Raw genomic sequence first — 13598 nt, forward strand, 5'->3', positions numbered from 1 at the left:
GACTGCCTCGGAGATACTCATGCGGATCAAGTATAGGTCTTCCATGCGTTTGGCAGTTACAGCCTCCACCAAGAACTTAAGCGACACGTTATCCCACTTATTGATCTTGATTGCTTCCTGGAAGACCTCATGGAAAATATTTCCAAATACTTGCGCCTTCCCTATATCGGATGTGTATTTTATCCGATCTTGAAGGACTGCGCGGCGCTGGCAACTGATAGAGTCGGCAACAACAGTCGCAGACACCAGGTGATCAGGGTGGAGTATCACCATATTGTTGGAGTCATCCACGATGCAATGGCCTTTTGAGTCGAATTCGCCGATCAAGTGAATATACGATTCCTTGATACATGGGCTATCGAACCATGAATCTCGAAGGATGACCACTTTCCTTTCTTTGGTCCTCTCATCGTGTACTGAAAGTACCTTTGAACAGCGTTAGTGAGTAAATAAGTAATGTGAGGCAGGCTATGCGAAGACATACCAGTTCTGGTTGGACGCGTCCTCTAGGGGTTGTATACGCGTACTCAGCAATATCAAGAACCAAGTAACGTTTGATAGCTTGTCGATTTCGTAGGTTCTATATATAGAGACTTAGCAAATATTTGGCAAGTGTGCTCACTAAGGATGACAAACGTCATCTGATCCATCGACTCCTGAGTGCACCATGGATTGTTCGATAGCCTCTATGTCCAGGCCATCATCGTCAAACTCGTCACCAGATAGTCCTGGACTTCGTCTCGTCTCATTGTATGCGCCATGTCTCGCCGTGGAAAGGCTTCCAAATCCACTTCCGGATACAAGTTGCTCGCCAGTCGACTGCTCCTTGGGAATGGTCCTTGCCGTTTTCATGGTCGGAGTGGCCTGGCAATCAACAAGAAGGTCATCGATGTTATCCGAAATTCCATCAAAATCATCGTCAAACTCGTCAGCGTCGAACTCGTCAGCGTCAAAGCCATGTTCATTACTATTTGGTAAGTTCGCATTCGGTTTCGATTTCATCGAACTAGGATTAGAATCTTTCACCTGACTTATCGGAAGGTAAACTTCTTTCGAAGCCACGTTGTCCACGCATTCTTCGCTCGGGTCTGCCTTATGAGTATTAGAGGAGCCATCGTCCACGAACGGATCTATAGATGCCTCGGCAAGATCGATAAAATCTTGGTCAAAATCATCGTCTCCGTAATCAGACGACGATTCTTCCAGCTGTTTTACGTCATGAGAAACAGCCTGTATAACTCTGGGTTCCTTGGTCTGACTAGACTGTTCCAACGGCCGACTTTGGACTCCATCATTCACCGGAGACGCTGGTCGATCATGGCGAACATGGTGGCGCGTAGGCACAGGTGACGAGTCAGATACCCCTGGGTCTGGTCCTGGCGTCGGTTGTAAAGTCTTCTCGATCCGTTTCACGAGAGAGCTGATGTTTGGGGATTTGTAGCTCCCCGAGTCGACAACGCTACTCCTTGTTCTGGTGAATATGCTGCGTCCCGTGCTGGAATCTTCCTTATCAATCCTCCTTCGCTTTGCCTTCGAGCTAGGCCATTCAGCTATGCAGCTATTCGACCTTCTTAGCCCAGAAGAGTCCCGTCCCGTGCGCACAGAAACTGGAGTCTGTGGTGATGATGACAGCAGATTCGCAAGGCGTGGTTGAGCTAGTTCTCCTTTGCCATTCGCCAGGGTTTTACCCGCGTAGTTATTCCATAGATCGCTAGCAAGATCGGTTTGTGGGGTTTTCATCAGTGTCTGATAGTTCTGTTGATCCAAAGATCCTTTCCTCCTGACTTTTGATGGCCCGGCCAGGGGAGAGCTAGTGGGAGACGAGCTGTGACGACGCTTTTTGTTATGCGTTGCAGGAGTCCGGGACGTTCCATCAGCGTTGGAGCTTGCAGGCACATGATGCCAGACAACATGATCTTCTGGGGTATAGTTTTGCGTTGGAGCTCGACTAAAGATGTCTTCTGCATTACCGATAAGGTCCGACAGAGGAATCCTGTTTCCGGGGGTATGGGGGCATTCTCTCCATAGCTTAGGTTCTGTAGTCTCAGTTGTAATGCACTGGTTGTGTAATTCCAACTTTCCTTTTTCCACCACACCATTCAACCATGACGATTGATTTTCCTTGTCCGCATGGCCAGTGCTGACCCCAGTCTTCTGAGGGGACTTGTCCGGACTTAATGCCTCTTTGTTGTACCGAAAAGCGTTCAGTTTCGATCGGGATTGTGAAGAAACATTAGAAGGGCCAGGGCCTTTATTCATCGTGCTTGTAGTTGGCGTTCCTCGAGGCTTGGGGGGTAAAAGGGCATTTCGAGATAAAAGGCCTAGATGAGTCTGTCAGCAACAGCAAACAAGATTGGCCTTTCACGGTTCAAGGGACTGCTACAGTAAGTACCAGTACTTAATGGGAAAGTATCAGACTTCCCAGTGAGACTAGTCACGAATGATAGTCAGAAAAGACAAGTACAGATGAAACCATACCTAGGGGCTGAACGCATGCAACGATGTTTCCGATGCACGATGCAATAGGTCGATCTAATTGGTCTTAAACACGCGACGCGTCGGGAGTCGCTCCTGCCTCAGGTGCAAAACCATCTAATGCCTTGGATACCAGGCAGAAAGGCGGCATGGATATTTTGCCTGATCGGGACTAGCGGCAGAATCCCAGCAGTCATCGGCCTTTTGCGGCTTCAGAACATCATCCGCTTGACCGTCACATCACCCCTCCACCTGCCACCCCTGCCGTTCCAACGAAAGCAGTGGTATTGAAAATCACTCAATTGGCCTGACCACCATAGTCGCTGGTCGAACGGTTCTTTTTCTCTCTCACCCGTTGTTGCCTTACCGTATCCGAAAGGGATTCTCACCCGCCACCGTCGGTCCCTTACCATCCAGCCTGAAAACTAGGGACTCCTCGATTGCATCAGACCCTCCACATATTCACCATGTCTGCTCGTCCATTGTCGCATTGCCTCCGCGCTCGCTGCCTTCCCCCCCGGGCCCAGAACATCCAGGCTTTCTCGACCCGGAGCAACCTCCGCGGTGATCACTATGACCCTCCCACCGGGTATCTCTTTGGCCTCAAGCCGGGCCAGAAGTACGTGAAGGAAGGCTGGGAGAACCTGTGGTACTACGGATTCATCGGCAGTCTTCTTGTCGGTGGTGTCGCATACGTTTTTAAGCCCGATACTTCGTATGTTCAACCCTGTCTCTTATGTGGCCGTTGAGTTGGCAGTCTTTTTTCATCGTGCCATTATGATGATTTCGTCGCTTCAAAAGCTTTGAACTCCGTAGACTGACATGATTGCAGGATACAAACATGGGCTCTGGAGGAGGCTCGCCGGCGGTTGGAGGCTGAGGGCATTCTAGAAGACCCTGATAAGGCCCAGCGCAAGTAAGGCGTTTTGGTCTGGAGGTTTCTTGTACTCTGTACATAGAGTGGTCGGGCGTGGAAGTCAGATTTTGTTGAGTGATTGCACAGGTGCCAGTAGGCATCTGATGTCCGATCCTAGACAGGGCTTCTATTTCATTTCATTGTTCGCTTCCTTTTCCCTGCGTGTGTATCTGTCATGCTATATCCCGGTTTCTTCCATTGACTTGTTGAACGATTATCAAAAGGGAGGGAAGTAAAGCCTCTTGCCTTAGATGGATATATATGGCGATTATCTCAGTCACCAATAGTATCGGCACTGGGTATATGATACCCACCGTCAATTAAACAGAAACCCTTGTCCTCCCTACTGGGGCATTATTTACACGACTTGTTGAACTGCACTGGATCAACTCTGACAGTTATACTTCGGGGTATATATCCGTTCTCCTGAGTAGCGGCATTTCCTTTCTAACCTTGGCAAGGAGATCCAAATCGATGTCTGCGACAGCAATCTGTGGTTCCTGGTATTCATCTTCAAGACTGGCCACAATCTCCCCCCAAGGGTTGACAATCAAGGAGTGGCCGTAACTTCTTCTTTTCTCATTGTGAGGACCAGACTGCGCTGCAGCTATCACATAGGACTGCGTCTCGATGGCTCTAGCTCGTAGCAGAGTTTCCCAATGCGCCTTTCCGGTAGGAACTGTGAACGCTGATGGATATGTGACGATCTGGGCATTCTGTCGTCTTAGCGCCAGACTGATCTCGGGAAACCGTAACTGTTTAGGGATACATGTCAGTCATTGTGCATAGACAGGTATAGAGTCCGCTTTTAACCTACATCGAAGCAAATCGATAAACCGACACGCCCTATGGGAGTCTCAAATGGGGGTAGTATCTCAGTGCCTTTCTCGACGCTCCTTCGTATATGAGTTAGCTGCGGAACAAATCATATTTCAAGCTCGAAAGTACCAACTCACGCGCTTTCCTTCAGTACCGGGCCCCCTTTAATATCCACGTCAAATAGATGGACTTTCTGGTAGCGTTGTGTAATATCACCCTTCTCGTTGATCCAGACAAGGGTGTTCTTGATTTTTCCGTTAGATGCTGGCTCATGAATGCCCACATTGATATGGATATTGGCCATTTGAGCCTCTTTTTGAAGGCCCAATACGAACTCGCTGTCTTGAACGGATCGTGCCAGTGAAACGGTCTCCGCGGGCGAGGAAGCGATATAGTCCGATGCCTCGGGAAGAAACAATGCCTACTGAAACATTAGTTGGATACCGATTGTAATCGAAGTAATTATGAGGAAAGAAAAATCTAAGCCCAGAAGCACACCTTAGCACCAGCTGCAGCTGCTTTGCGAACCAGTGTTTGACACTGGGCCAAATTCGTTGCGATATTCGCAGTCGAGCATATCTGCCCCACGGCCTATGGGACAGGCAGTACATATTAGTGAGTGTTCTGTACGTATGGAAAAGCTAGGGAAGGGATTCCAATCTCTTACTGCGAGAACCATGTCTACCGTTTGTTATTATTTAGTAATCTGGGTGTAATCCAAGGCAAAGGTGTTTACTGAAGACAACCCGCTGTTGATGATGGAATATGGCCTGCTTATCACGAGGGAACCCAATCCGTCGGCTATCGGTAGACTTTCCTGATCCGGATCAACGTCTTGATTCCGCTCTCCAGCACGCGGGTCCCGATCAGAACCAAACGTCACGGTGTGCACCAACGCCCTGGAAGCCCCTCCTCCCATCGCAAGAAAATTCAACTGACCCGCCAAAAGCGCGGTCGCTTTTCGACAAGATGAAAAGCCTACGGAGAGATCTCTCTTCGAACCCGCAGGCTGCAAATGTCACCAGCAAAATCTTCGTCCGGTCCACGAAAAGTGGAAAAGTGCAAAAGATTGTCCGCGAGCTCTACTTGAGACAAGACATTCCTTGCTCGTCGAAGCTCTGCTCGCTATGCCCCACGACTGCACCAGCGGATGCGAATGGAAACAGTAATGTGGACTGCATACAGGTTGATGTCAGTGGCTAATGCGACTTAGTTTCGCCTTTTGTACTTTCGGAACATCCTGCGGGCACCAGCGCTTTCCCTCGCGGCCACTACCTCGTCCCCGATACAAATGCGCTGTTGAATGGAATGGACCTTTTCGAACACACCGGAGCGTTCTACGATGTCATTATCCTTCAAACCGTCCTCGAGGAACTCAAGAACCAGTCCCTACCCCTCTACAACCGTTTGCTTTCGCTGATCAAGACCGACGATAAACGATTTTACCTTTTCTTCAACGAGTTCCGACTAGAAACCCATGTCAGGAGAGGTCCGGATGAGTCAATCAACGACAGAAACGACCGAGCTGTGCGCACGGTGGCAAAGTGGTATACGGAACATCTCAAAACGACGGCGAAGGGAAAGAAAGAGAAAAACATCCCCACTATTGTCGTCATCACGGATGACAAAGAAAATCTGCGCAAAGCAAAGGAGGAAGATGTTAGCGCATTATCGTTGTCTGACTATGTTAAAGGTCTGGAGGACTCTGATAGATTGCTTGATATGATCAACGAGTCGAGGGAAGCGCGGGAAGCAAAGGGCGCACGTGGCGAGCTTTTCTACCCCGAGTACTACTCAAAGTCGAAACTTATGACAAGCATAAGAGCTGGAACCCTGCATCAGGGTGTCTTCAATGTTTCGCCGTACAACTATCTGGAGGGCTCGGTCAACGTCCCAGCATTCGACAAGCCCCTCCTCATCCTGGGGCGCGATAACAGCAACCGGGCTATCTCCGGGGACGTTGTGGTGATTGAAGTTCTACCCAAGGACCAGTGGAAAACGCCGTCTACTAAACTCGTCGATGAGGAGGCAGTAACGAAAAACGACAACCCCGACGGCGAGGATTCCGAGGCAGTGGTGACGGAAAGGGAACGGAAGGCTTTGCAAGAAGAGGTCAAGAAGGCGCACGGCACAAGCTCCGAGGGAAGACCGCAACCGACAGCTAAGGTGGTTGGAGTGATGGAACGCAGGTGGCGCCAATATGTCGGAACTGTTGATTCGGGGTCAACAGGTGCCCAAGCCAGCTCTGGCCGCCGACAGCAAACTGTCTTCGTCTTGCCTATGGACAAGAAAGTGCCAAAGATCAGGGTCCGCACCAGACAGGCTGCTGATCTGTTGGGTCAACGCATCCTGGTCACAATCGATGCCTGGGATCGTGATTCGCGCTATCCTACTGGTCACTTCATCCGGTCTCTGGGAGAGCTGGAAACCAAGGGTGCTGAGACAGAAGCCTTGCTCCTCGAGTACGATGTGCAGTACAAGCCCTTCCCGAAGGCTGTTCTGGACTGTCTTCCTGCGGAAGGACATGATTGGAGAGTGCCTATTAGCAAGGAAGATATAGGCTGGAAGGGCCGGAGAGATCTCAGAGATCTTCTGATCTGCAGTATCGATCCTCCAGGCTGTCAAGATATTGATGATGCTCTTCACGCACGGCCATTGCCGAACGGAAACTTCGAAGTTGGCGTCCATATCGCAGATGTGTCACACTTCGTCAAACCGAACAATGCAATGGACCTCGAGGCTAGTGTCCGTGGAACAACAGTCTACCTGGTCGACAAACGTATTGACATGCTGCCACACCTTCTCGGTACCGATCTTTGTTCCCTGAAGCCCTATGTAGAACGGTACGCCTTCTCCGTCCTGTGGGAAATGACACCCAACGCAGAGGTCGTATCCGCAGACTTCACCAAATCCGTCATTCGCTCCCGCGAAGCCTTCAGCTACGAGAAGGCCCAGAAGCGCATCGACGACCCTTCCGCGCAGGACGAACTCACCGAAAGCATGCGCACCCTGCTCCGATTCTCCAAGATCCTCCGCCAGAAGCGTATGGACGCCGGAGCATTGAATCTCGCCTCGCCCGAAGTCCGGATCGAAGCAGACAACGACGAAGTGGGCGACCCTCTCGCAGACGTGAAAACAAAGTCTATGCTGGAGACAAACAGTCTTGTCGAGGAGTTCATGCTTCACGCCAACATCACTGTTGCCTCGAAGATCTACAGCACATTCTCCCAAACCGCCATGCTCCGTCGCCACGCCACCCCTCCTCCGCAGAACTTCGAGGAGCTTATCGGCCAACTCTCCAAGAAGCGCGATCTGAGACTCGACGTGTCCAGTTCTCGTGCCCTTGCCGACTCGCTTGACCGCTGCGTCGACGAGAAGAACCCCTTCTTCAACACCCTCGTCCGCATCCTCGCCACCCGCTGCATGACTTCCGCCGAGTACTTCTGCGCCGGAGCCCACGCGGAGTCCGAATTCCGTCACTACGGTCTCGCCTCGCCCATCTACACACACTTCACGTCCCCGATCCGTCGGTACGCCGATCTTCTGGTTCATCGCCAACTCGCCTCCGCGATCAACTACGAAGGCGAAGACGGCCGCGCCGTCGTCGAGGGCGTCATGACCCGAAACCGGCTGGAGGACATTTGCCGAAACATCAACTACCGACACCGCAACGCGCAATTTGCCGGCCGAGCCAGCATCGAATACTACGTCGGACAGGCGCTCAAGGCGCGCGGCGAGAAGATGGCGTCCAATAAGGTGGATGGTGGCATCGAGGAGGAGGGCTACGTCATGCGTGTCTTCGAGAACGGCGTGGTTGTCTTCGTTCCGCGATTCGGAATTGAGGGTGTCGTCCGTCTGGAAGATTTCGTGCTTTCCGATGACGCCGGTCTCCGGACCGTTGCGGAACGGCGCGAGCTGGTGATGCGGCGACAGAGCGACTTTGACAATGAAGAGTACACTCTCCACGTGTCCAACAAGGGACAGTCCGAAACGGACCGCGGTGTGAAGGTCGAACTTTTCCAGAAGGTCAATGTGAACGTCAGCTCCGTGAAGGAAGAAGGTGGTCGGGGCGCAGGAAAGAGAAGAGTCAGAATACTGATTCTGGGCAGCAGTGCCTAGATTAAAAGTTATAAGTAATGAATATTGGAACTGCATTCTGATTGAATGCCAGCGGCCTCTAGTGGGACCACGTGCGTGTGTGTATGTATGTATGGAAGTATGTAGGTATGAAGGTAAGTATGTATGTATGTATATGCGCTATACTTGATCAACATCAGCGCGAATTTTTGTCTAGGATGCCGATCTAGCCAATTTGAAAATGTCGAACATCTAAACCTTCTTCGAAGCCACCATGCTACGCAGTAGATGGGTCGGAGACCACAGCTCAAATTTCTTCGCCTCCCGGGTTCCTGGGGGGGTTGTTCCATTCGGGGCATGATATTTCTCACCCAGCTGTTCAGGACTCTCATCTTCCTTGTTATTAGGGGGCATCACAGCAGATAGCTCCTGTCTTCTCGCAAGATCACCTATCTTCCATCCTCTCACGAGCCACAGACACACCGCCCCGCCGATGTACATAAACCCTGTGAAGATCTGGACCTTCAAATAGACCAAATTCTTAGAGCCGTTGTCCCTCAAGACAAGAGCAATGGCCTCGGACACCGTCGTGGGCGGAACCAGAACAAGCCAGGTAACGCTAAGACCACTGGGGAGGTCTCGCAGACCGATGATCTCCGCCAGCACGGGGGTTACCGTGGCCCAGTACGTACCAGCCACGGTGCCCACGAGGATAGCGAAAAACAAAACCACACCCAGGCTGCGAGCGAACGTCCATATGACCAAGCAGAATAATCCACAAAGAAAAGTCAAGAATGTGGCGATGTTGATCCGCCCCAGCTTATCACTAAACATACCCACGATAGGACGTCCTAGACCCTGACCAAGGTTGAGCAAGGCACTGACAATACTACCCTGGTGGGAGGTAAGACCGACGGACAGCGAGAAATTGGCAACGCTGAATAGGAGGGCCACGTAGCCGAGCATGCTGAAGACGCCCCAGCCGAGGAAGAGGAGGAACTCGGGACGTTTGAATAGAGGAAAGGCAAAGGCGTGGTATTTGCTTCCGATATCATGGTTCCGGTCTCTCATTAGGTTGGCACACACCAAATTTACGACGAAAGAGATGATACCCAGGATTCGGAAGGCCCAGCTCAGGCCGAGTCTCGGGATCATGGCCCCGACGGCAAGGGAGTAGATAAGTCCCCCAATGCCGGATCCGGCTGCATTGATGCCCATTGCGAGGCTGCGACATCGATGGAACCATTGAGGAGTTATACCCACGCTTCCAACAAAGAGAAAGCCCATTCCCCATCCAAAGCAGACTCCCTGGCTGAGGAAGATGTGCCATCGTTGCGTGGCGAAAGAAGAGCCGATTAAGGACAGTGTCTCGAAGAAGACTCCGAGGTTGAGGACCGTACGGGTACCGCAGAGGTGGATGAGGTGCGTTGCTAAAGGGGCTACCAGGAGGGCGCAGGAGATGCTCAAGCCGCCGGTGAAGGCGTAAGATAGCGCGGAAGTGTTGGGGAACACGTTGCTTGAGAGGTAGTAAGACAGGAAGACACCATAGCTCTATTCCTCGGAAGGGAGTGTGTGGTTAGCCTGACCTCTGGGGGACTGAAGCGCGAAGAAAGAGTTCAGAAAAACTTGCACTGTTGATTCCCCACGTATGCGCATTGATCCAGAAGACGCACGCAACGCAAACCCAGCCATAACCACCATCCGGGAGGACGTCGTGCCCGTGCTTGATTTCTGTATCCTTGGGAGCCGGCTCCTGTTGGTCGTCTATCTGATACAACGGATCTAGATCGGGGGTCTCGTCAAATTCTCGCGAGTGAATGATGTCTATTGGGGTGTTATCAGCCATTTCCGGCCGCTATGTTGATACCGCGCAATGCTCCAGACCACCGCCGTTGATTTCCGGCCGCAGCATCGACGACAGACTCGAGCATTCACATGAAACGGTCAAGGGCAGCCAAGATAGTCGAGGATGCATATATGCCCAAGCCAGCATCCACGATTTAAGGAAGCAACCCGGGAAAGGGGAAGTTAAAAGGACGCCGATGTGTCATAGATACCGCGAAAGCAAGCAAGATCGCCGCCATGCTAAACCAGTCAACGAGGCCGAGGCCACATTCAGGGCGGCGATTAGTCCGACCATCTCCTCGACCTTCCTGGGTGCTTGATTGGACTGACATTCACACGCACAAGGGGAGATAGTAGCGCCCCCATGGCCCCGTCTAGCGTAACCGTTGAGCCGATTGAACCCGGCGCGAAGTCCGGGGGAACACGAGGCGTTCTCCATCCATGGACGCGTGAAGTGAATCCACTGAAAAGTCTCTGGTTTAGGCTTCGAGGATCCGGTCAAACTCCAAAGTACGCTGTTCGCTAAGAGAAACTACAGTACTAAGTACTAATTACCCGAAGAGAAGCGATGGTTACACCAGACGCTTTGGGGCTTGATGCAGTGACATTGTACTTTCCCGGACTGGGACTCCCGCTTAGCAGGGAGTGCCAGGGACGGTGTCCTTGGGGGCACGTGGTGCCTTTGACTAACAGGGGGACGCCTTTGCCATTGAAATGTTGGCCAGAAACCCGGATCCATCAAACTTTCCTCTAGAAGGTCCAAAAACTCGGGTTTTCCCAGTCACGAGCAGATCGGTTATGATCTTGTTATGCAAATGACCGGCAACTGCTATCTATCACATGAAAGTCTTACCCTTACCAGTCATCATATAATTTTGCAGCTGTGCTTCATTCCAGACCTTACATCGGTCTTGATTCACTGGGTATCGACTACTAAGAAGCGTCGGATTAGAGACATGATTGAAAGTGAAAGGATCTCCCGTTAACTATATTCCGCTATCAATAATCGTTCCATTAAGCATAGGGACTGACAGCCTCCAAAAGTTTGAGATGAACCTGAGGGTCACCACTTCTTTTTAACAGCTCGTCAAAAAAGTCAGGGCCCATGCGTTTCTGGAAAAGAAGTATGCTAGTCCACACAAGATCTGCATAGCTGATAACTTCACCCATAAAAAAGGGTCCCTGGTTCTCCTTCAGCAACGCTGTGGCTTCCCGAATCTTCGGCTCAGCTTTATCCCAAGCCTTGTCTCCCCCTTGTTCCTTTTCCAACTGGTCTAAGCTCATCCCGAACATTTCCTCGCGAGTGGTGTACCAATAGTCGAGACTTCTCTCGTTGAGGAGGCGTTTCGGAACCTGGGGAATAAAGAGGGGGCGGATAGAATCCATAAGGCGGAGCCAGACGCTCTCAACCTTAGGCAGGTATTCAGAGTTCAAGTGAAGAGGAGGCTCGGGATATCGCTCCTCGATGGAGTTCGCGATTTGACGCGAATCCATCATGTATGTGCCATCAGGGAGATGGATGGCGGGGATGGAGTATGGAAATCCAGCAGAGTTGGGCAAAACGCTGCAGGCTGATTAGCCATATATAAAAATCATGAACAGAAGTAGATTACTGCTTCTCTAGCACTGGCTTGACGTCTGGATATTCAACCTGATATCATTGATAAGCAAGAACCGAACGGTCACAAGTAGGTGGACGAGAGATGGCCCATGATGGGCTCAACCACATACCCATTGAGTGCGATAATCAATGCCCTTGAAATTTAGGAGAAGCCGGGCTAAGATGGTGTTACTTGAGACGCAATTTACGATCAAAGGCGAATGACGCTGGTAAGGGTTTCAATGCTTTCTTACTCTTCCAAGGATTGGGTGACCATGTGATACAGGGCTCTTTGGTGGGAAGGTCAAAAAGCACAATCTGCTTCGACGCCATGATGCTGGTTCGGAGAAATCTTGCAGACATATTAGTTTTAATTGATATAATTCCTGGTGGATCTCAGGGGTGGGGTGAATACTATATAAGCCCGTTACTTTTCTGAGTCATACAGCAAGTTTTCAATGGGACGATAAGAACCTAAAAGTTTAGTAAATTTAATGATAATAACTATTGTCTGAGTTCGAGTTTAAGACCCCCTAAATAGATCTTCTGGTTTCCAATTGTTTCACTTCTGAGAAGACAATTAGTAATTTGTTTTTTGGAGATGCTTTAGGTAGATTTATAAGCACGGAAACTAACTAGTTAACTAACTAGGGGGTTAGTTACTGTGTAACTATGTACTATCTATCCGACCCGGATCGCAGCATTAGGTGCGACCTCGGAGCGGTAGATAAATAATAAAGTAGTACTGGAAATTAATGACATTTCATTTCCGCTTAAGACCCGACTTAGCGCTGCTTTTTGACTGGGCGACCCGTGGTGTGGGGCGAGCACAAAAGTGCCTGTCTGTCTCGGTGTTCACCATTTCCGGGACTCGAGGATAGTATATATGGTCGCGGAATATCGATAAATACCTAGGTAGCGGCGATGACTCGCATTTATTCACTCTAGCCGTTCTGCCTGCCCTGCAACCTGGATACTTTTAATTACATATTTCTCCCCTTACATGGCAAATACCTTGGAATGCCTATCTAGCCTGTGATTGCAGTTTTAATCTTCTCCTTCAAATCCGGGGTCGGCTTGTCGATGTCCACCTTCAGACCATTAATCACCCGGGCCAGCAGCGCATAGATGCCGATTATCATCAACGCCTCCACCAAATCCTCGACCGTGAGCAGATTCAGAGCATCTTTGACCGTGTCGGGATTATTATCATAAGTTGCCAGCTGTTCCTCTATGACGCGAAGAATCACCCGATCTCGATCAGTCCATGGGCCTTTTCCTTCCAAAACATCTTGAATGGAGCATCCAATCGCATCGATCTTTTCCTGAGGAAAACCAAACACCTCGGCCACAGGTAGATTGACATCGTACTCGTACTGAGCCTTGAGAACAGTGCCGATCCTCAGTACGATCAACTGCCAATCGAATACCGGAATCTTGCGTTGTTTCCCGTCGAAGCAAGCACCAAGAAGACCGCTGAAGTGTGGGAAAAGGCCGTGGGAGTGTGCTAGTGTCAGGAGGATGTTGCGCCGGAAAGGGAGTACTTTCAGCTTTTCATTGATAACGGAAGGGGCCGACTCGAGGTCGATGTAAGGGACCAAGCAGGTGCTCCGGAAGGGATCTTCTTTGGTCTCGTTGATATCTATGTTGGGCATACTGGAGGGGTAAGTCCTACTCGTCTTTTAGTATAGTGTGGCTGTTGATACTCGGGGAAGAATGTACCTTGTTAACAACAACGAATAACCTATTGGGAGAATATTCTGGAAGATAGAAAGGAAAGGATAACGAGGCAAATTAAATGTAGATCGAGATTCTTCAGCTTGCGCGGAAAGCCTCCCAGCTGAGGCAAACGCTAATCATGGCAGC

The 13598-nt window shown here is 50.5% G+C and overlaps 7 protein-coding genes across 7 annotated transcripts; 2 read left to right on the forward strand and 5 right to left on the reverse strand.

Moving 5' to 3' along the window:
- Positions 1-418: 418 nt before the first annotated feature.
- BO70DRAFT_46510 (bifunctional ATP-dependent DNA helicase/ssDNA endodeoxyribonuclease DNA2) lies at positions 419-2483 on the reverse strand. Its single transcript, XM_025548470.1, has 3 exons — positions 2393-2483; positions 485-2321; positions 419-426 (listed from the first exon to the last, which is right to left on the reverse strand). Exon 2 carries the CDS (start codon positions 2257-2259, stop codon positions 622-624), a length of 1638 nt encoding a protein of 545 aa, XP_025398928.1. The 5' UTR covers positions 2260-2321; positions 2393-2483; the 3' UTR covers positions 419-426; positions 485-621.
- A 230-nt stretch (positions 2484-2713) lies between these two features.
- On the forward strand, positions 2714-3716 carry BO70DRAFT_362577 (uncharacterized protein). The gene is made up of 2 exons (XM_025543344.1): positions 2714-3190; positions 3308-3716. The coding sequence occupies exons 1-2, from the start codon at positions 2943-2945 to the stop codon at positions 3393-3395; spliced, it is 336 nt and encodes a 111-aa protein (XP_025398929.1). The 5' UTR covers positions 2714-2942; the 3' UTR covers positions 3396-3716.
- Positions 3487-4951, reverse strand: BO70DRAFT_315852 (carbon-nitrogen hydrolase family protein). The gene is made up of 5 exons (XM_025540331.1): positions 4878-4951; positions 4709-4801; positions 4348-4631; positions 4209-4287; positions 3487-4146 (listed from the first exon to the last, which is right to left on the reverse strand). Exons 1-5 carry the CDS (start codon positions 4887-4889, stop codon positions 3790-3792), a joined length of 825 nt encoding a protein of 274 aa, XP_025398930.1. The 5' UTR covers positions 4890-4951; the 3' UTR covers positions 3487-3789.
- Positions 4952-5119: 168 nt separating this feature from the next.
- Positions 5120-8511, forward strand: BO70DRAFT_362579 (exosome catalytic subunit DIS3). Its single transcript, XM_025543345.1, has one exon. It carries the CDS (start codon positions 5519-5521, stop codon positions 8327-8329), a length of 2811 nt encoding a protein of 936 aa, XP_025398931.1. The 5' UTR covers positions 5120-5518; the 3' UTR covers positions 8330-8511.
- Positions 8512-8539: 28 nt separating this feature from the next.
- BO70DRAFT_429654 (MFS general substrate transporter) lies at positions 8540-10402 on the reverse strand (the record flags this gene model as incomplete). Its single annotated transcript, XM_025548087.1, has 2 exons — positions 9972-10402; positions 8540-9838 (listed from the first exon to the last, which is right to left on the reverse strand). Exons 1-2 carry the CDS (start codon positions 10131-10133, stop codon positions 8540-8542), a joined length of 1461 nt encoding a protein of 486 aa, XP_025398932.1. The 5' UTR covers positions 10134-10402.
- Positions 10403-11111: 709 nt separating this feature from the next.
- Positions 11112-12100, reverse strand: BO70DRAFT_362581 (putative glutathione S-transferase). Its single transcript, XM_025543346.1, has 4 exons — positions 11987-12100; positions 11864-11910; positions 11746-11783; positions 11112-11696 (listed from the first exon to the last, which is right to left on the reverse strand). Exons 1-4 carry the CDS (start codon positions 12063-12065, stop codon positions 11147-11149), a joined length of 714 nt encoding a protein of 237 aa, XP_025398933.1. The 5' UTR covers positions 12066-12100; the 3' UTR covers positions 11112-11146.
- A 612-nt stretch (positions 12101-12712) lies between these two features.
- BO70DRAFT_362582 (uncharacterized protein) lies at positions 12713-13422 on the reverse strand. The gene has a single exon (XM_025543347.1). It carries the CDS (start codon positions 13385-13387, stop codon positions 12761-12763), a length of 627 nt encoding a protein of 208 aa, XP_025398934.1. The 5' UTR covers positions 13388-13422; the 3' UTR covers positions 12713-12760.
- Positions 13423-13598: the final 176 nt, after the last annotated feature.

The sequence above is a fragment of the Aspergillus heteromorphus genome, assembly GCF_003184545.1.
Source record: "Aspergillus heteromorphus CBS 117.55 chromosome Unknown BO70scaffold_14, whole genome shotgun sequence".
Taxonomy (NCBI): Eukaryota; Fungi; Ascomycota; class Eurotiomycetes; order Eurotiales; family Aspergillaceae; genus Aspergillus; species Aspergillus heteromorphus.